Here is a 22728-nt window from a genome sequence, read left to right on the forward strand (position 1 = left end):
GTAATTATGTCATATTGAGATATTGCTGAATTGATCTTCTGTTTTCATTTTGTTAAACCAAATCACATTAATAAAAGGGAATTACTCCCCAACACTGAGCTGCCAGTCCCTCAAGTAAACATAGAATGCTGCAAAACAGCTTATCTAATAATTTTAATGGAATCACTGACAAATGAGAGTCTGTATCAATAATAAATTTATTAGTCAAAGTAGGAAATGATTTAGTATTTAACAAATACATTACTGAATATTTAAATGGCATGTCTGCTAAAGAGCTTAGTCTAAGACGTGGTAGATAGAAAAATAATGGCACTAGTGCAGCTTCAGTTTTAATGTTTCATAGATTTTATGTATCTGTCACAAAAATAGCAGTGATTTATTCCTTTGTGGCTGCTTCTGTTAGAAGAACTCAGAATATTTGTGTTTTCTGGCTATACCTGGATTTTTGGCTCCAGAGGACCCTACAAGGGGGAAAGCTCATTTTGAAAGAGAAATATGATTTATATTTATCTATATTGCTGTATAGGATTTCTTGCTTATGATAGTAATGATGACACTTAACACTTACATGATGTTTGTTATGCAGAGATGTCTCGGTTTACTCATCTCTGAAATAAATATTTTTATTTCAGATAAAATCTGTATCTTATTTATTTGAAGTATATAATCTTGAGTAATTTGCATTCCAGAAAGCTTTTTGAATAATTGAAATGTAATATTTTTATAACTGACAACTCACTAGTATAGAATAGTTCTACAAAAAGGTGGTGCTGTGCTATTTTGGGAGTGCCTGCAGCTGGAGGTGAGTGGCCAGCTGAGGTAATGCCACAGTTCAGGAGGGCTGAAGCAATGGCCTAACCAGCAAATGTTGGAATTTTAAAACTTGATCCGGTATCAGACTCACAATTCTAGTCCATGTTTGTATTTATATTTATTAAGAGAAGTCTCTGAAAGGAGGGACAGAGGATGTGAGTGGGATTTGCCTTGTTTTGCACTATGATTCTTTTTTGCCCCGTTGGAATTTTAGTTAAAATTCTGTCATCTTGCAGTCCTGTCCGTTTTCTTATCATACTCAATTATAAATATCTTAACAAAGGCAGTTCCTTGAGTTTAACAGATTATTCTTGGACCTTCACAAATCAAAATTAACATGCTACATTAATTTCTTTGTTGAAGTCCAATTCCTCATGTGAAACACTACTAATTGAACATGACCTAAAGAAACAGCTTTACATGAGCTTCTGAGTGATTTTTGGATTCATATTTGCAAAAACATTTGTAATGTTCCATAGTCACTTTTAACATATCAGCAGTGATTTCATTCTTCTCTTTTATCTATATTACTGTATTTTATACCCTGACCTTTTGCTCTTCCTTAGCATTTCTGAGCCTACATGAACTATTCTAAGCACGCCACAAAGTATTTAACACCCCTCAGGATGTCTTTCACAGCAGCACTGCTGTGCTAAGGTTTGTTGAAGCAGATGAGTGGTTTTGTTCACTGCTTAACCAGATGCTTTCTATCTGAGCTGCTTGTGAGAAAATTATATATAATTCTATAAACTATATCATTCTTTTTCTTATTTCTTTTTTTTTTCCTTTTTAAGAACAGACAAGTAACCTATTCAGGTTCTGTCCAAAACTAGTAATGGATTGGAGACCTGTTTCTGAAAACAACTCTTCCATATTCAAATTCATTGATACCCCATCATGGACAATTTTATAAATTCACAAAGTGCTCATTTCCTCAATACTCTTTTTATATTAAATTTCTACTTATTTGTTTTGTTACATATTCTCCCTGCTGTCCGAGGAGCTCAATTACAACCTGGTCATTCCAATACCTGTATTGCTTTTGGCATGATGATATTTATGATTACAAATTTCTTAAATTCACAGGGTCCCAATCCTCCATTACACAGTTTGTGTTATCACTTGTTTCATTTATTCAGCCTGTGTTAAAATAATCTAATATTATTTCTGACTTTGCCCTAAAAGCCTGCAGATGTTTTCCCAGTCTGCCTGTAATATTTATAGCTGATCCCTTTGCTCTGTAAACAGCAAGCAATGTGGGGTAAATTAATCCTACAAAATGCCTTAATTGTGAAAATCATCAGCCCCTCTGGCTGGCTGAGGTGGTGTGTGAGCAGGGGAAGGCTGTGGCCATTTATCATTTTCTTGTCCTTGTTTCAGCTTTATTTGCAAATAACCAAATTTACTGTCTTCAAAATGTTTCATCAAACACTTTTTTTCCCAGTAGTCATTGTCTAAAATATGAATGCCTTAAATTCATAATATTTGGTGTCACAATGCTATATGTTTTTGAGACCCAGTTTCCTTACAGCTTCATCTTCTTCAGTGAGATCTGTGGCTGTTCAGCTCACCTGAAATACCTGATTAAGGGTTTACAAACAGATAAAAAAGGCTGTCTCTAGACTCTGAGGTTTGAAATATATCCCATCCCAGTGTTCAGTCATTAAGATTCCTTCTTGAATTAACTCTAAATTTGCAGCTCGTCACTTTAAAAGCTGTGGAATTTTGGGTGCTTCATGTTAAACAAAACCTGTGATTCTGTACTCACTTAAAATCAAAATTGTGATTATAATTTGAGTTGTTTTCTAAATTGTGTTCCCAGATATCATTGCTTAATATTCATATTTACAACAGCTGATGTAAACATAATCTGGGCAGGAAATCTGCAGAGGTGAATGCATCTAGCTGAGCACACCACCTTTGCTGTCAGGGGAGCTGTAAACCTTTTCCCACATCCAGGTCCCTTGCAGCTAGCACTCCTGTTTTATTTCTGTGGCGTTTGTGTATTATTAAAAAATAAGCAATAATGCTATATGAAACAGTCCTCTAAAGTATGCTGCTGTGCTGATTATCTCTTCTTGCATTCCATGTAGGACACAATAATGCCTTTTGTTTGCACAGTTGGGTAATTTTTGTTACACCCAATGAGTTTGTTTTCACAGGGGCTGTTTGTTATTGTCATGTTGGGCTGGTCTTGCTCTGCTTGCTCAGTGCCCTCCTCCCACTAAGGACCTGCAGCATCTGTAGCCTACAAATGTGCAAGAGCTTAAACTAAGAAAAACAGCACTTTTCCACACGGAGTATCACAATGTGCAGCTTGTTTTTCCTTTTAAATTGATGAGTGAATAAACAGTTTTTCTAATATTTAGAAAAGGAGATCACAGTATGCAATGGAGATGTGTTTGAAAGATTACACTTGCAGTGATACAATTTACCTCCATGTTCTAGTAGTGTCTTTATGTGAACAAGGGCAGGAGAATCAGTGGAGAGCAGTAACTACTTTAAAAGTCTTCCAAAGAGAAATACAGACTCTCTCAACCACTGGTATGTCTCCATCACTGCAGCATCTGCATGCTTGACAAACATCAGGAGATTAATTCATGCAACCTCTGTCAGCTGGGGATGTGCAGTCAATCCCTTCCATAGCTGGAATGGAAAAGCACAGGAGTTTGCAAAGGTCAGAAGAGAAAATCTGGTGTGGAGCTGGGAACTGAAAGAGTTGTCAGTGCTGGGGCAAATGTGTCAAGCACTGCATTATTGTATCCCATGAAATTTCATCTGCTGAAATGGTTCACAGAGTGGCCCAGCAGTTTCTGTTTCTTAAATGGTATTTTCATTCATTTCTCAACATTAATAATTTTATAGAGTGTGAAAATAGACATGTTTATAGAGATTTGGTTACAAACTTCTTCTATTTTTCTGGATGTCAGTAATGAACCCAGAACTAATACTAAAGACAACTTCAAGTGCAAATACTTTAATCTGTAATCCCTGCCTAAATTATAGTGCAGTGTTCCCACATGCCTTCTGTGTGGTAAATAAGCACCTGTTTTGAGATGGTTTGAGTTCACATGTGTAAATTTGCTTTATTTCTACAACTAAGTTTTTGTTAAAACTGAAATGATTCACTGTTAGTGTTAAGGGGCTTATTTCTTTGTAAAATTAATTTCTCACTGGCCTATATAGGACTAAGATCCTGCTCAGTTGCAGGAATAAAATAATTTCCTGCTGCTAATGTAGGTTTTTCTGGTAAATCTGAAGCCGTTAGGAAGGAGATGCCTTCACTGCAGGTCTCTCACCTGAAGCACTGTGAGCTGTCCCCATTAATGCCCTCCTCTACAGGGAATTCAGGCTGTAGGGAACTGGGAAAATAAGGCAAAGGGGCAGAAGGGGGAGGTGAGGCTGCTTTGTTTTCTTTTCCACAGACATGTGAAAGGTTGAGGCTGCATTTCTCCGTGTTTGGCAGTGGATGTGTGTGATTTGTGTGTCTGTGTGTGTCAGCTCAGGCTGGAGGACCCAGCCCTGCCTCTGACTGTGGACTGGATCCCCAGCTCTCCAAGGGGATCCTGTGTCACTTTTGGCACATCACACCTGCAGTGGATCTTGGCAGCTGAGCCTGCCCCTTCCAAGCATTTTTACATGGGAAGAGGCGTGTGCTGGCCACTTTCAGAATTCTAGCACTGCTTTAAACTTTAACCAGAGGGTTTTCTCTCCATTTGTCAGTTTGGATTTTTGTTAAATATATACACCCATGACAAATTAGCTGCACTTCTCAGGAAAATGTGAGTGTAAGAGGCAGGTAGGCTGACTTAAGAAAACTTGAAGCTGGAGATCAGCTTTTTGCCAGATTGTTCAGCATTTGGTACACCCTGAAAAATTCTTCTATGAAGTGGTGAAGAGTAAGATGGGTGAGGCCAAATATTTATCTTTCATTTGTCAGGAAGATGCTTTTAGTTAATTTTGTCTATTCTTTGTTTTTCCATTCTCACTCCCATCTTTCTTGTGGAGTTGACAGATATGCAGAAAAAGAAAAACCTGGAAAAATGTTTTCATTATAATTTGGAGGGTTTTCAGTTGACAGGTTTTTTTTTTATAAAGTTGCATTTTGAATTTTTGGCAGCGTTTAAGTTTGGGTATTTTTTTAATAATTGTTGGAAAGTTTTATGGAATGGGTCTGATATTCATGAACCAGAAAAAATCAAATGGTGAGAAGTGAATCGTCCAAGTTTTTTAAAAGCTGGTTAGCAAATGTGTATGTAATTGACATTGATGTAAATGGCAAATAGATCTACACAAGTGCCAGTTAAATTCTGAAGGGCCAAGACACCAGAATGTTAGCACTGCCCTGGACTCCCTGTCTGTGAAGCTGAAGGCTGAGTGCCCTTTAAATTTTTAACTTGGATTGTTTAATTGCATTTATCCTTTCTCAGACATAATTAAACAGGTGATGAAAACCAAATTGTAAATAACATAGTTATGCCTTGTGTTGGAAAGAATAATGCTCAATGGTATTCATTCACATAAGCAGTGGGAAATGGATCCATGTATTTCCTATGCTTGAATAGCTTAATATATCAGTTGTTGTGGTTCATCATTAAAATCATGGAAATGACAGCATGCTTTTAAAATCCTAAATGGCAAGATATGCTTTGATAGAATGAGGCCAACTCATAAAATCAAAAGGATAACATAATAAATAAAATTCCAGAAACCTGAGCATGTCTACTACAGCTTTGCCCTCCTTCTGACTGTGGTGTTGATGTTGGCAGGCAGTAGGCTGTGATCGACAACTCGGGAGCAATGCCAAGGAAGACAACTGTGGAGTCTGTGCAGGAGATGGCTCAACATGCAGGCTGGTGAGGGGACAAGCTAAGGCACATGTCTCACCAGAAAAAAGTAGGTTGCAAATTGATCCTGTGGTAATTTATCCATGACTGTGTTTTCTGTTTGTATATTGGCATGCATATTGCAGTGACCTTTTACCATGTACTTGTCTGCAGTTTTACAAAGCTACTTTAAAGTCTGTGCTAGATTAGTCTGTTGAAATTCCGTGAGGGATACCACACATTAGGTATAGCTAGGAAAGAATTTGAGATATGCATTTGTTTTTAATAGAGCTACTCAATTCATTCTGTCAGGAATAACCATCAAGATGCACATCTTATTTTAGAGGGTATCCTCATGTTGCAGCTGTGTTTTTAAATCATGGAAACATCTTATAGATGCCCTTATGGAAATAGTGGCCTGTGCTTTAAAGTACCTGGTTTTCAAATGAACTCTGGTTGGTTTTTTTTTTAAATTTTGTTGGGGTTTTTTAGTTGTGCTTTTTTTGGGATTTTTTGTGTTTGTTTTTTCGTTTTGTTTTGGGGTTTCTTGTTTTGTTTTGTTTTGTTCTTTTTCCTGTGGTTTTTTGTGGGTTTTTGGGTTTTTTTTGTGATGTCTGAAGACAGTTCAACTTCAGAGGCAAGTTACTACTTGTATGGTACAACGAAAGAGAAAGGGACTAACTAATACTTGTTTGTGTGTTTGGCTCAAATTTCACCATTCTTTCTCAAAATAATTAACATCTGTAGGTCTCAGTAATATTGAAAATATCAAATATAAAAGACGAATGGTATTGGAATATTTGAATTAGACCCTTTACTGGAGTCTGAAAAGTCTGGCTATTTTGATATGCAGGCAAGGTTTTCCATACAAAGACTCCCCTCTGACACTGGTGCTCTCCACCCTCACACATGATGCTCCCTGGAATCTCACAGCATATGTCCCATGTGTTTATCATATGAATAGTTGCCTCACATAATTTTTTCTTTTCTGAACTCAGTCATGAGCATTTGTCACATGGAGATGGGCCCTTTGGGGTTAATTACCTTCCTGCAAAATCACCAGATAGAAGAGTGCTCTTAAAGTCAGTGCTCAAAGTTCAATGCAACCAGGTTTTCTTTTTCATGGATGATGCACCTGCCTTTGACAGCTGTTAATGTTTTAATACTGTTGTATTTCAGCCTGCAAAGATTTCACTTGTGCCCTGATTTTGAAAGAGCTTTGTATATTGAATCATGCTAAAATCTTATTATAGTATATATATAACTATTCCTATGGGATTTTTTAATGCCACTGTTTGCAGTATGCTTCAGTTTGGATGTGACTTGGAGTAGTTTATTTTTTATCTCAATGCTTATTTCTTTGCAGTGTGGTGGTGTCTTTACTGCCCTGCAAGGGTGTTGGGTACCACTGTGCAGAGGTATCATTTCTGAAATTCAATATACATCTGTTGCAAAGACAAGATAAATTAAAAAGTGACTGGTTGTGTGACAGCAACTTTTAAAATCATAGGATAATTTTCCACAAGTCAAAGGGCCTTTTTTTATATATTAGATAGTGTATCAGTGTTAACCTTTGCCTGGCTTTGACAAGAGGTCTTTTTTATTGGTGGAAGAGTGTAGTTCAGTAGCTTATACCATTTTTCTTCATGAAAGAGTGAGAAAATGTCTTGAATGCTTACAATGAGCTGAAAAAGAATTTTCATGAGGGCCACTTTTTATTCATTTGCCATATCAAAGACTCAGAGCTTCTGGTCAGCATAGTGCAAGCATTTGTAAAGCAAATATTTTTGTAGTGCCTCCAAGCTGTATTTGTTTTGTGTCTATATATAAATAGATACAGATACATGGGGATATATATGCACAAAATAGCTCTTTCCCTTTCTGATGTGAAGGTCAGCTGGAATTGAAAGGAATTGCATTGTCTATTCCAGTTTTACAGCAACAGAGATTCTCCTGGAGAAGAATCATTCCTGGGGACACCATAGCTAGCTCTAAAGTACCCCAAATTTGTTGGATTGGTGACACTGATTGGATAGTTCATGATAAGTGAAATAAAAAGTTTCACATTGAATTGCTGCTTAGGATAGAAGTACAGTAAAGACGAAGTGGTAAGAGGGATTTGGTTTTGAAAGTGTGGTTTTGAGACAGAAAATATTAATTTCACTTGTGGAGTTCTGGCTCAGGTAAGAACTGGCTAAGCTGACATCACTTGGTGGAAGGTCTCCCATTGCCTTGGAGGTTATAAGAACGCCCAAGGTTCATTGTTTCCTCTGTCATAATTCAGTGTCTCTTTAAGAGTCCTTTAAAATCAAACACCAAGAAAGACTGTTCTGAGGAAAGATGTCAGTTTTGCCAAGTTTTGGGTTTATCTTGCACTGCAGTAGGCTGGATGATATGAATGAATTACCACTGGCATAAGCAAAACAGTACACATGCTACTAAATTCAGAACCTTGATGTTTTTCTTGGTTATTGTGATGGTGCCAAAATATTTTTTGGGTCAAGTTGTTCAACACTGTGCAGTGAGTTTCATATAATCATCCTGTGTGTGAATGAAGTGTGGAAATAAAGCCATCCTTTCTCTGTGGTAAAATATCAGTGAAGGGAGGCACATTATCTTCCAAAGAGTCATTTGGAAGCTTTCAGAACTAGTCTTGAGAAAATATCGACACATGACAGACATGTATTTAAGAGGGAGCTTAAGGCTGTGAGCAGGATGTAAATTTTACTGTTCAATGAAGCAAATTAAAGAACTGGAAGGAAAGCGAGAGCCAAAGATTTCAGTATAAAAAAGAGGCATAAGGGAAAATAAAAGTACTTGGTTATCTTAGTACTTATTTTAAAACAAAGAAATTTAGGCATTGATAGCAAATGATTTCTCATGAAGGACTAATTTTGTTTTATTATCTTTTTTATATGTTTTTACATTAAATTAATGTCTTTGATCAGAAAGTTAAACAGCAGTGAAAGAGAGCTTACTATTTTGCAAATATGAAATGAACAGTTATTTCAAAAGTTTATTTTTTCCACTAACACTTAATTGCCTTTGAAAGACAGAGTAAGTTAAAGTTCTGTCAGCAAGCCAGATTCTAACATTCTGGTAAAATGATTAAAGGTTTGACTAATGATATTCAAACAAAAAGTGTAATAGGTTGTAAAATGTACCATCCCACTGGGAAATGAGATATCATGGGCCTGAAGTTTCTAAATGCATGTAACTCCCATTAACTCTACTGCACTTTGTGCACATGGAAATATTGTAGGATTGGGCCCTCATATCTCCTTTCTGCACCATTGTTGGGAAGAACTGGTAGGAAAGTGTTCTGGTTCTGGTACCACCAAAAAAGAAAAGATGCTGGTCCAGTGGTGGGGTGAAGTTGAAGGCTTGTGCAATGGACTTGTCCAATCTGGTTTTATTTGATTCCCAAACTGCAAGATACTTGCAAGTTTTACCTTTCTTAATGTTTTGCTAAAGAGCTTCCTATGAAAGCTTTCACTGCTGACGGCTTGGTAACTGCTTGAGTTTCCTTTTGCCACGTGCTTTATTTCCTATGACACTTGTGTGTAATATACCCTTGGTCACTTCTTCTCCCCTGATGTGTGTCATCATCCCAAGCATGCTTAACCAAAAACCTAATACCGCTTTGGTCATTTATCTAAACAGAGGCCTTTGGCACAGCTCCCTCTTCTGTGTCACCAGCCAGCTCAACTTTGTGACAGCTTCCTGCCTCACGTTTTTTCCCCTCTTTGAAATCAATATAAATGGAGCTAGCAACCCCAATTGTCAAGGTTGCCTGATACTTTATTTTATATGAAGGGATTTTTTTCCAAAATTAGACAGTTGTGTCAGAAACTTCTCATGCCAGGTGCTATGTGTTTTGGAGAAAATTCAGCCAAAACAGCTCAGTATCTTCCAAGGACACAGAGGGGAAAAACATGTTGTTTCCCACTGTCAAAACATTCTTGAAACCTTTTCTTTAATATCTCTTAACATCCCCCCATTGTTGGACTTGATCACAGATCAGGGATTTGAAATTTGGCAGGCAATGATCTTCTGGTCATGGATAAGTCTTTTGCAATGTCTGTGAACATCAACACATATTTTACTACAACCTTTACAAAAAAAACCCCAACCTTTTCCTTCAGTTTCTGTGGAATCTTCTTGGATGTTCACAGCTGAAATTTCTGAAAACTTATCCTTTTGAGTGCTCTCTAGTTTGTTGCAAGTGCTGACTGCAAACAGATTGCTTGTGTGCAGCCTCCTTAAAATACATTAATGTGTTGCTTTTCCAGAAATAAGAAATTTTTCCTTGAGGCTTCTCTTGCTTTCCACTTTGCTGCAGTGTGGACCAGGTGCCATGGGATGAACTCTGTGATGCCTCCTATCCCACATTCAGGCATTCAGAAGAGATTTTGTGGAGAACTTGTAATCTCCTGAGCTTCAGACCTATGACAGGGAGCGATGAGATCACATGAGGAGAGGGAAAGATGAGATGAGCTGAACAGAAAAATTCGCTGTTTGTTGATGCAGTGAAGGAAAGGCAGATGTGAGAAGGTGGGTGGAGGATGTAGGACTGGCTGTACAGACACACTGAGTCCAGGAAAAGAGGAAGAGAAGACTGAGATTAGATAAGGAATCTGGGTGGAAATGGAGTCAAAAACACTTGGAGAGGAAGGGGAAAAATCAACCATGTGTAGAGCCAGGAGAGGGAATTGGGACTGGTTTGGCAGGAAAACTGTGTGTGGGGAGGGATAGAATGCCAATGCATTAGGGTTTCAGTCTGGATAAGGAGCATGTTGTTTGAAGCAAATTTCATCATGACCCTAATGTATTGTTTGTAAGTTCACATCACAGAGTGGTCCTGGAGAGCAGAAATTCAAATTTTTTGGATGAAGCTAAACCAGAAGATGTGTCCCAGAAAAGCACCTGATGTTCTCCAGCAGCTACAGGATATCCAGTCCATGGGATCAGACTAGAATCAGTCCCAACAAGGCACCTGCAATTCTGTAGTGTGGATGCTGGGTCTTCAGCACCAACTGTTTCAGTCTAGACATCCCTTTACTTTGATTGGTTTGCTTGGGGCTGTTACAGCTCCTGTGAAGCCTCCTTCTTGAAGAAATTTCTGTGTGAGAACGTTGGCTGTTTCATTATTTATTTTGCACTGCATTTCTTTAAGACGAATTTTCTTGAGGGGCTGTTTACTGTGTGTCTTTTATGTTTTCCCCAGTGCATGTATTTGGCTTTGCTTTCATTAGGCAGGTCAGCACAAAGCCCAGCAGCAGTGCCTTCTGAAATTATGCCTGATGCCAGGGTGGATGAGGGAACCACTGGATAAGATTCCAAATATTTTGAGGTTTTTAGTTCTATGTGGATTGTTGTTTGTATTTCGAGAGCACAGAGGTCATCGATCAGAACCAGGGAACCAGCAAGTAAGTTCTGAGCAAATACATAGAAAGAAGCACTTTTTATAGACCTGAAATAAACCCTCTGGCCTGCTATAAGAGGAGAGAGGGAAAAATCCCAACTGGCCCATATGTGAAACAGTAAATGGGTCCACCATGGCCCACATGGAAAAATAAATAAAACCTGCTGAATTGGATTGAGTTTAGGAATGTGGCTCCTTTATTTTGATCCTGGGGATTAGCTCCCAGTCTTACCATAGCAGGGAGTCTGATCTTGCTCTCATTGAGATCCAAAATCTAAATCCACATTAACACCATAGAAACAGGATCAAGCCTTGCCATCTAAAGTAAAAGCAATGCAGGAGCTTAATCATCAAGTGCTGTGTGTAGTGTGCACACATTTGCTGAGAGAGTCTCTGGGTGAGAGTGGAGAGAGATGATTCACTGCTGCTGGGAATCCCTGTTCTACAGCAGTGTTAGAACAGAGAGACAATATCTTACCTATTTCTCAGTGGTTTAACGCTCAGGTGAGCCTTAATCTGAGCTCACATGTTAGAGTCTAGTGTTTCTGCATGTTCCAGATGATTTTGGGCTAATTTGTTTTCAGCTTTAGACTAAGGTCAGCAATTAACTTTCAAAGAAATACTGTAAGGGGGAAAAAAGGTAATAAAAAATTCTCAGTATGGATTTAAGGTTAGTAATTTCCCCTTATGTTTTAGTAAAAGTTCACTGCTTTTAGCAGTGTGGACCCTACTGATTTAATGGGAAATGTACAGCATAACCATTTTAAATGGGTTTACAGAGCCTTGTGTTTCTGTAAGAATATGAATTATATTCAGCTGGGAACCCGAGACCTTTGGAATATATAGTTTTGGAGCCAGATCTGGACAACCTAACTATTGTTTCAACACTGTCCCTAGGAGGAGGAGCAGCCCCTTATGGTCAGTCCTGTCCCATTTCTTCCAAACCCTCATCTCTGTTCAGAAGTCCAAAAATCTCACATTTATTTTTTCCTCTAATTTACTTCATCTCAAGGAATGACTGCCCTAGGTCATAATTATCTCAGTTAGGTTACAAAAATCTGCTGTCAGACTTCTTGACAGGTCTGTGGGCTGCAGAGGTTGACTGCTGCTGTGGCGCTGAGCTCAGTCATCTCTAATGCAAATAAAACACTTTCTGGTAATATTGTCTCTGCCGCAGAGAAACACCAAATTTAGCACCCCCGTGAGACTTTTGGACCATATCAGAGAGTGCTTCGGTGAGGGTGGAATGTCTGTAGTAGTGCTAAAGGAATGTGAGGCATCCTGAAGAGGGATCTGCAGGGTCTGCCTGTGGGGAGGTGCAGGAAGCACAGCAGGACGGCCCTGGTGGCTCTCCAGAGGAACAGTCCTGCACATCTGTGCACATCTGCAAAGCCAGGCTGTGTCTGTGAGCACGGGCTGCCCTTGGTTCCCCTGCAGCAGCTCACGTGTTCTGAACTGGTCATAATCTGCCTTTTATCTGAGGTTTTGTGCTGTGACTGATTGCTGGTTGTTATCAGGATGGGATTCAATTCCCCACCAAGTAAGGACAGATGGGCCCCTCAAACCTGCTTTCTCTCAAATACTGTCGAGCACATGTGAATTCAGTAGTTATTTCCTTACTTTAAAGATATACACACCCACTACCTCCTGGCTATCTTTAGCAATTCCTCTGATGAAAAACCAAGATGCAAAAAGATATTAAGTGGTTCAGTAGTTAATGTTTTTTCCAGGCTCCTTAGTTGTATTATTGTTTTACTGTAGTATTTTTCACTCTGGTGGAATACACAAGAATGAAATTAATAAAGCTCCTATTTTATTACATCCAAAATAAATTGTTATATTTAAATGTCCTTCCTAGAAATTGACGATATAAAAACTGTAACATAAGAAGGTGTTTATTTCAGAAAAAATAATTGCAGTATTTGCTTGAAGTATTCTGAACATTTGGCAGGAAATCATACTTATGCTAAGGAGATGTAAACCAGAAGCTGATAATTTAGCATCTACTATAAAGGGGTCTGGTTTAAAGTGGAAAGAAACATTTTTCAACTGTTTTTTTGTTAAAATTAAACTCAACTATTCTTCCTCTAAATATTTTATGGGTAATTCTGGGGCCAGTGTATCACTGACCTTCAACACACATTACTTTTTGAATCTGCAGAAAGGAAAACTTGCTCTGCACCAGGCACTGAATGTGCATTAGCCCCATCAGTAACAGAGCAGCTTGTGCAGGGTGCAGCTGCAGAGGGCACACATGGCAGGGCCTGCCTGCAGATGATGCACACTTGGGCCAGGATGGAAATGGGTGACAGCTCCTTGGATTCTTCTCTCTTCCTTGTGTGGGTGTCCCTTTTCTGAGAGCACTGCTTTTGTTGGTGTGAGGGTCTCTAGTTTGTTTATTTGACTGGTAACTTGGTTTGCTCGGGCAGATCACAGATTTTCCTCCATTTGAAATGAGAAGTAGTAACTTTCTGCCTTTGTAAAATCCACTGAAGTAAGTGTGTTGCACATTTATATATGAAAGGCCTTTCAGGCAGCCAAAAGCTGTTTTGTATTGACATGTCCTGTTGGGGGCTGGTTTGGTTTATAGTTCCCTTTAAATTGAGCCTCTTACTGGAAGAAATGATCTTATATGGTAAGTTAGATGCAGACACCGTTATAACATATACCTTATAGCTATTATATATTTGCTCTTAACTGGTCTGTAATTGGTTAAGGGTTAGTGTTAAGTAGATGATTTATTTCCTGTAAGTCCTACCACTTATTAAAGTTGTGACCTGCAGCAGGAAATGAGGTGTGGGCAAAATGAGACTGAACAGCTGCAGATTTTTGTAAGGGGGAAGGACTACTTAGCAGATTCCTTATGTCAATTCAGTGATTAGAAAATAAAACTAGGACAACGGAGTGTAAATATGTTCCTAATACACTACTGACATTTCAGTTGTTATTGCTAATAACAAATTATTTTCCAAGAGAAAGCAAGATTTACAAGTCCATTTGTAGGTCTTAATAGTTGGATAACATAGCAAACAGTACCTGTGTGTAATAAAATAACGTATTACTTTTAATAGAAAAATTGTGAAAGCTGTGAAATATTTTCTTAGACACATTTGACGGTTTTCAGTCTAATTATGTGATGTACAAATTCCCCAATGAAAGATAACTTCTAAAACAGTTGTTTAATTTTCCTAGGGGAAGAAACTGTGATTGCTGTACCACATGGGAGTCGCAGTGTGAGAATTACCCTGAAAGGACCAGCACACCTTGGTATGACTGAGCTGTTTTATGTATTTATACATAGGCAGAAGATAAAAACAGAACCTTGTATCTGAACTCATCCAAACTTTGGAAAATATGGGTAAGAGCATGACCTCGGTACCTTGATTCCTCTTCCCATCTTTAATATCCAGCCTGGAGACAGTCCAGAGAACACTGGAAAGTTAACTTGGTGAAAGGAAATAGAATACATAGTGGTGGTTTCTATTCCTTCCATTTAAACCAGTATTAGGCATCTCAAATGCAGTACACTTCTAAACAACACGCAAAAACCAAAAAAAAACCCCAAAAAAACCCCCAAAACCAACAAACTTCCAGAGAATTATGTGTGGAATCAACAATGCTTGCATAGCTCAGCACCAGATTTCTCTTGAAGCCTGAACAAGCGATCAAGGCACAAATGAAATAGGTCAACAACTACAGAAATCCTATTTCCTTGTAATTCTTTTAGTCATTACATACCAGAAATGAGAAAGGGTTTGTTATTCTGTAAGACAATTGTTTCCCAACATTTTCTTATATAGCAGTATTTATGGCAATTTCTTTATCCATAGGCCTAGTTTGTTTAGAGAATTAATGGCTTCAATGGTAAGTGGTGCTGCCATACCAAGCAATGAAATAAACTATTCATTTAACTTTAAACGGTTTTTTATTTGTAGAAATGGCAGATGTAGTCTGGATTGTAGAAACAAAAATAACTTCAGCTGTGAGATATGTAAACAGAAGTAAAAAATGCACTTTATTTGAAAATTGCTCATCAGTTTGTTTGCTTTCAAAAATATATTGTCACATCCTTTCAAAGAAAAAACTGAAATAAAACTCCCTCTTCAAAACAGCTCCAGAGTGACAATAACTTCTAGATATACTACTTATATTAAAAAAGGTACAAGGCTGAACTTATATTGAAATAAATAATATTCCTTTAAAACTGTTGCAGGGGAAGTGTGAAGGAGTGATCCTGACCATTTCAGGTCAGGACTCTTGGACTTTCTTAAGTAGTTCTGCAGAAGGAAGTTGTTGTTTCAGCTTTGTATGAGGAAAAAGTACTAGATTGAGTGGCTCTTGGGGGATTTCTGGAAAGCTCCTGAGGAATGCAGCAGCAGCTCAGTAACCAAGTACAGAGTGCTCCTGGCTCCCTACCCAGGGTGGTTCTGTAAAGAAGCTGTGGCTTGGCATTACCTTTGTTAGTTCTCTCTCTAGCTGGAAGAGAATTGTGAAATGTTCCCTTAACCACTTCCACCAGCACATCTGTTTGCAAATCTGTAAGGATTTAGACATTTTTTACCTAAAATTAAAATTGCAGAGAGGTGAAAAACAACTGAGAGCTGTTGTGGGGAGAGGGGTGACAATCACTTCTGGCTTGATTGCCAGGTCCCCAAGAGCTGATGCTCCAGAGGTGCTTCTCCACCTTCCCCCTGTATGTGTTTGTGGGTGTTTATCACTGAACAGAAGATACCAAATGATCCTTTGTCTGCAGCTTCATCAACTTCAGTGTGGGTTTAAAGCCAGAATTTAAAAAATATTCACCTATTATTACAGGTTCCATTTGTCAGAAATATTTTTTCCTGGCTTGCAAGGACTTGAGTTCAACAGGTGAAGCAAGAACTACTTATTGTTAAAATTTTATACTGCCTCCTGTTACCAGTATATATTTGTCCTTCAAGTGGAGTCAGCAGCAACAGCAAAAACTTAAAAAGCACTATGGAGTGTCTGGCACTTTTCCCTTTATCTTGTGTTCAGTGATGCTTCATCCTGGCTTTATGATCTGGTCTTGTTCCAGGAAAGCGCAGCTGCTGGACTAATCAAAAATGGAAATGTGGTTGGAGATGTAGCACATAACAGATTTGAAAGAAATTCTCTGAGTATTGTTTTGCAACCAGCAGTTAGTGTTTGAGTAAGGACTGCATTTCTTTGTAGGTGGTTAGAATAAGTACTTTGTGTCTCTGGGCACTTTAAGACAGGCAACAGATTCATCAGAGAGCCAAGATGTTACATTGGGTTTTTAACAAATATGGTGAAAGATTTGGTGGAAAATAACCAAGTAATTAGCACAAAAATGGCTCTGAATAAAATGTTTCATTGTGTTGGTTTTGTTTTTGATTTGAAATGTGTTATGGCTTTTCTAGTAGTTGTTTTAAGAGCATTAGAATCAAAAGAAAGACTGAAAGTTCCCTGAAATTAATCCTCCAGCAGAAGAAACAGGAAAACCAGAAGCTAATATTTTTACAAGTGGCTAATGCTAGATAACTGAGTTCGTGAACTTAGGGAGGTTAAACGTTACTGAAAGGATCCAAACTGTTTTTCTTTTTGTCAATTTTTTTTCTCTCTTCACAGTGATTTGCATCAGGTGACAGAATTTGGCTGTGGGTTTGTGCACTGCCGTCTTTGACAGATGCTCAGAGGAGCAGTGTTGTTTGTTGCTTGCATTTTGAGAAGAATGTTTTGTATTGTGCTACCTACAGATGACTCACAGAAAAGAAACAGCTTTTGGGCAGCTCCATACTTGCTCTTTATTGCAGTGGGAGCAGGAGCTGTTTGCCTGGAACTCTTCCATGCATCTGCAGTGGGTTTCCTGTGCCACACTGCCCTGCTCCTTCCTGCCACCAGGAGAATGGGGAGCTTCAGCCACGGGGCTTCTGTCCACAGCTGGGCAAGGCATTTGCCATTCTTGTAAAGCGGGGAAAAGGAACTGAACGGGGTAGTTACAGGTCTTTGGCACTGGTGGTTGTCCTGTTAGGCACAGAAAATGTGAGCACTCAAGAGAATTCCCTGTCCATGTGACTCCTCACATCTGGAATCTCAAGGAATTATTTAGGATGGGGGAGCTTACTCCTGAAGTCAAACTTCCCAGGTCTTTAGTATAACAGGACTCTGCAGAACAAATAAATATTTGGTGAATTCCTTTGTTAACCTTGTCATGAAACCAGCTGATCAAATCTTTGTTTTCAGTCACTTCTCTGAAATCAATAAATGAACAGTTTTTGAGGGAGGAATTGCTCCCCAACAAGCATCATTATGTTATGTTGTGTTATGTATGTGTTAAATACACCAAATGCTGTTTTAGAAGCCTGTGATGACAGCACTAGATACTACTGAGCAGGAATGTATTGCATCAGGAGTTATCCACTGGGCTGTGGAATAGCTCCTCATGTCCCTGTGTGACACAGGAGAAATCTGAGCAGCTGTTCTGAGCTTAGTGCTGGGACCTCCAGGATACAGCCCATGGCTCCATAGCTGGGCCTTGCAAATAAACACATGATTTGCATCCACATCTCATGTAGCTCCAATGTAAATGTAAATGTCAGCTCTCAGGGAGTTACTGGCTTGTTAGTTGCTGAACAATATTCTTAGTTTCTGCTTAGAAAAACATTTTAAAAAATTAAGAAAATTAGTAAAAAAGACTGTTCAGAAATGCAGCTGAGGTCACCAAATAAACATTTTCATCATCTGTTTGCACCAGCTGGATGCCTTGCCTTGTAATCTTAAATGCTAGTTTCAAAGGAGTCTTATACTCCTGAGGATTTACCGAATTTATTTAGAATTGGAAGCACTTGAGATTTTATTTTCCACTTATTTTAGAAAATGAGACAATAACAGGCACCATGCATTATTACTTACTTTTAAGCAGTGTTTGTAATCAAGCAGTAGGTGTGTGATTTAAGCAGTAAGTTTGGGACTGAGGCTTGCAGGAACTGAATCCAAGAATTCTGAGTTCCCTATATTTTAAATTATTTTGTAATGCAATCAGGAAAGGATACTTCCATAAAAGTGACAAACAGAAATATGTAGTAACCATCTAAATACTTGTTTTTTTCTGGGATTACTTTATATGTAGTTGTTCCTAATGGAAATGTGTTGGACAGTGGGGCACATTGATTCCCAGAGATTTATGTTTTCTCTTTGACAAAGTACATTTTATTCACCACTAGAGTCATACCCTGTGATTAACATAAAGTCATTTCCTAGAAACAAATCCTTCCTGAAACTTCCTTCCAGCCGTGTATGTGATCTTTGTTATACCTGTGAGCACAGTGGAACCTAATGCTTAGAAGCTTGGGATAATGGTGGTATGTTTTCAAGGAATTTAATTCATTCTATAATTTCTTTATTCTCTTTGTTAGGGGTGCTCCACAATGCATGTTTGTTAAAAAATTAGGAAGGAAGAAAACAGTTAATGATGGATTGTAGCATTCAAAGTATGTTTTCAGTGCAGGTAAAACCAGATGCTTTTAACCTAAATGATCTACTCTGGCTTAGGTAACTTTGTTTAAAGTACCAAAAAAGGCAAGGTAGTGGGAGAAAGAGGGTATTTATAGCTCATCAAAAGATTCCTTTCAGCTTGCCCTGAGCTCATCTGAGATTCATGCTTTTCTCATGCAGTGCTCTGGTAGATTGTAACCAGACCAGGGTATTTCAAGTCATGCATCTTGCTGTGCCTCTGTGCTGTATTACACAGAGCCCAAAATTCTACCTTGGTTATGAATATCTTCCTTTAGCTTTGTCCACTAACAGTTCGCTCCGTTTGCTGGAAGTGATTTAATCTTAAAATGCTTCATCTGTCTTCTGGAGGCTGCGGGCTGTTAGTTTAATCTGTTTCCAAGGAGTGGAGAACAATTCAGAAAGGGTTTTCATCACCACCTGTTCTGGGAAAGGGCCATCCCACCCCAGCTGCAGCTGCCCAACTCCTGGCCCTGCTTCTTCCTCACAGGGGGAATACTCAGAGCTGAGTTAATGATCTTGGTACAGTGATGCAGGTATTGAGGTGAGAGTCAGGTGGGTTTGGCACTGTTCAGGCTTCTCTGGAGACTGATTGCTCAGATTGCTTGGCTTTTGAGTTGCATGGAAATATGAGGTATTTTTCTCTGTATTGATTCTATCAGTTTTGAGTTTCTTTCAGCTTTTCCTGCTCAAGCTATTGCTTATATCAAGTGTTACACAGCACTTGGTGTAGGAAAAGCTGTCTCAGAAGTGCTTCTGGTATGAAAGAAAAGTGTGCTCAGACAGATATTCCTGTGTTAACTTGTCTTGCAATTATCTATCAGCCTGTAATCTGAAGCAGTTAATTTTCTCACAGATTCTCTGTGTGTGTGTTTTACTGCACATATGCAGCTGGTACTTGCAAGGCAAAGTTGTAAACATTACTTTCTGACTTCTTGAAAACAAAAACCTGTTTAAGTTTACTAAATGTATTTTTCTTCTTTAGTTATAGAGTCAAAAACACTACAAGGAGAAAAGGGAGAGCACACTTTCAATGCTCCTGGAACTTTTGTCATTGAAAATACAACTGTTGAATTTCAGAAGAGTACAGACAGGGAAACCATAAAGATCCAGGGGCCTCTTGGAGCAGATTTCATTATCAAGGTGGGGTGTGTGAATGTACAAACCTACAAAGTAATTGCAAGTAAATGTAACACAGTGCTGGCTGTCCATCAGCTTGTAGCAATACAACAAAATATTTAGCTAGCAAGTAAGAAATCCTAATTACAGTCCAGAGATCATTTATGCTAAGAAAAATCCAAACAAATTAAATGTTACACGATTAATGTCTTTCCTGTGGAGTACCACAGGATCTTTAATGGTAAAAATGGCCAGGATTTTTGTTTTAAATACTGCTGGAAGAATAACAGCTGACCCTGTGCAGTGGATTGAGCTAATCCAATTGCAGACTGCCACCTACTGAACCTGAGCTCTGCTTCCAGCAGTGCCCTATGATCTCCTTCAGACATTGCTAATCCAGCCACTGACCATTTCTAATTCTTTTAAAATCCTTTTCTGTCCAGAACACATACCAGTGACTTGCACATGTCAAGATATTTGTAAGTAGAAACATATCAATATTTGACTGCCAAAGGAAGACACACAGTTTTCCATTGAAGTGACAGAAGTTTCAATATTGTCAGACAGCCTGGATTTACCTGTCACATTGTAGAAAGAGAATTCCAGTAGTTTTCTTTTGCATCTTCAGTATCATGTGCAGCTAGACTTGCCTGGCTATCAATCAGTGTGCTTGGATCACTTAGAGCCTTCTTGCTGCAGCAAATTTCAAATTTTCTGCTAACAAAGAGAGAAACCAAAAGAGTACAGTAAATAACTTTGCTATTCGAGGATAATGAAATTGTCACATTAATGCCTTGAATAATTTGAAAAACAAAGCAACATTCAAGTATTTTAGTACTGGGAACTTAAATTTAATGGCTAGTCTAGATTTTCTAGAGATTTTATGTCTGTTATCATCTCACTCTGCACTGCTGTTATGTATGAACTCTGTTTTGAAATGGCATGAGCAGCTGAGCACAGTGTACACGTGTGTTGTAATGGAAATTTCTTCAGACCAGGTACTCTGGATCAAAAGAGAGTGTGGTTCAGTTCTTCTTCTATCAACCCATCAGTCATCAGTGGAGGCAAACAGAGTTCTTCCCCTGCACAGTGACGTGTGGAGGAGGTAAGTAATGTCAATTCTTCAGGAGTCATAACAGCTCATGATTAAAAGGAACTGATTTGCAACCTTTGTTCTGCGTTTTTAGTGATTAGATGTTTGTGTTTCTCTGCACACTGGTAATTCCTCAGCAAAACAAATGACAGAGTAGCAGCTAAGCAGGCTGGTGAAGCTGATGTCAGCATAGGGGGTTTTTACATGTTGTTACTGGAAGTCACTTTTTCCAAAACAGATGTTCATTTGAGTAAAAACATTGACTAAGAAACGAAAATGCAACATTCAAAATGGAAAATTTCAACTCATAATTGATATTTGGGGAAAGTAAGCAAAGAAACATGAGGAGGTTTTAGAATAATCAAGAGATGAGGAAATATTTCTGTCCTCAATAATACCTATGAGGGAGAGTTTCAGAACATTTAGTTGAGAAATTAGCTTTACAGAAATCAGAGTAAGTAAATAGAATTTAAAGAACATCTGCTATCAGTACCTTTGGCTGTCTGATCTTAGACATTTAGTCCTGATGGTGGCCAGAGCTGCACATGTGGTACTGAAGCATCCAGTTCTGGTTTAAGCACTGCAGCTAGATGAAGTGTAGCTTCACCCTGCCACAGCTCATCCAGCCTAGCCCACTGCTTGTCCTGTCTGGTTCTGCAAAAAAAGTGTGAGCTCATGGTAGGAGGAGTGTTTGACACTGCAGAGAGCAGTTTCCCTTCAGCTAGCATTTCCCAGGTCACCTGGAGAACACACCAGGATGCTGGTGATACCGACGTAGGGATTTTCTGTAGAGTGCAAATATGGTTTAAATAGTTACTTGGGACATGAATAAAGAGAGTGAGAGATGTTTAAAGTACAAGCAGAGTCTGGGGATCTTTTGAAGGACCATCCGTTTTGGCACTTGCACCTCCCTGTAATCTGAAATGCAGACAACCTATGTGGATGATATGCAGTCCCACAGGAAACTACTGTATCTTATGAGATACTTGGCCTCATGAAGTGTGATTCTTGCTGGAGCTCTGAGTGGCAATGCATATCCTCTGATGATTCCATCACACTGCGTTTATAATTTTTTTCCTTAACTTGTCTGACAAGGGAAGAAGTATAAAGCATCACAGTTGCTTTTGAGGACTGCATGTAAACATTGGATAGCTCAAGGGACATATTTACCTTCAAAGGTATTGGCTCAAGTCCAGCCTTATTCAGACTGCTGTTATGGTTTGAAAATTATAGCTACATGTCAATCTCTTTGAAACCATCCAGGGTGTTCAAAGCCCTGCTTTGTGGCTGCTTGCCTATAATATAAACCTGGTACCTTTATCAGAGGGGCTTGGCAGTCCTCAGGGAGGACAGGAACTGAAAAGCACGAAAACTGAGCTGCTCAGTCATGACAGTAGTAGTGTTAAGAACATAAGAAATGTTACTGAGCATGCATTTTCTGTATTCCAGCTGCCTGGCTTTAACCTGTTATCTTAAAGTGGATTTAGTGTCCAGATTGTCTGTTTGGCATCTGGTACTGGCAATAAAAGAAAAGGTTCCTCACAACAGAGATTTGGAATTACTGCATTGCCATTCCTCACTGGGATGCTGCTTCTGTCTTTAATTCTGTAATCTGCATATGTTGGAAGGGGCATCTCAGAAAGCACAGTCAAGCTTGAATGAGCAAGAGTGTTTAAAAATGTTTCTCTTGTTTTCAAGTGACTTTTCTTCTGGGTCCTTTCAGTACTTGCAAGACCTCAAACATAGATGCTGTGAGCACTGGAACTGCTTAGTTCTTTATGGTTATCACTCTCATGCATGATGACACTGGATCAGCCAAGAGACACACAACTGAAGCCACTGATACATGATACTTAGCATTTTCAGTAGGCTCTGGGATTTGTGCTGTTAGTTTGTTGACTCAGTTTGATTTTAATTCTTGTGGTCTAAAACTTTTTTTCTTTGCACATACCAGAACA

The 22728-nt window shown here is 38.7% G+C and overlaps 1 protein-coding gene across 6 annotated transcripts in view; it reads left to right on the forward strand.

Annotated features, from left to right (window-relative positions):
* The window catches only part of ADAMTSL3 (ADAMTS like 3), a 174694-nt gene that overhangs the window by 95844 nt on the left and 56122 nt on the right, over nucleotides 1–22728 (forward strand). For all 6 annotated transcript variants that reach the window (XM_033071114.1, XM_033071111.1, XM_033071113.1 and 3 more), the window contains 4 exons: nucleotides 5583–5709; nucleotides 14257–14331; nucleotides 19544–19701; nucleotides 20671–20782. In XM_033071114.1, the coding sequence (XP_032927005.1) occupies nucleotides 5583–5709; nucleotides 14257–14331; nucleotides 19544–19701; nucleotides 20671–20782 (472 nt within the window). The remainder of the gene's footprint in view (nucleotides 1–5582; nucleotides 5710–14256; nucleotides 14332–19543; nucleotides 19702–20670; nucleotides 20783–22728) is intronic.

Source organism: Catharus ustulatus, chromosome 12 (assembly GCF_009819885.2).
Source record: "Catharus ustulatus isolate bCatUst1 chromosome 12, bCatUst1.pri.v2, whole genome shotgun sequence".
NCBI classification, from domain to species: Eukaryota; Metazoa; Chordata; class Aves; order Passeriformes; family Turdidae; genus Catharus; species Catharus ustulatus.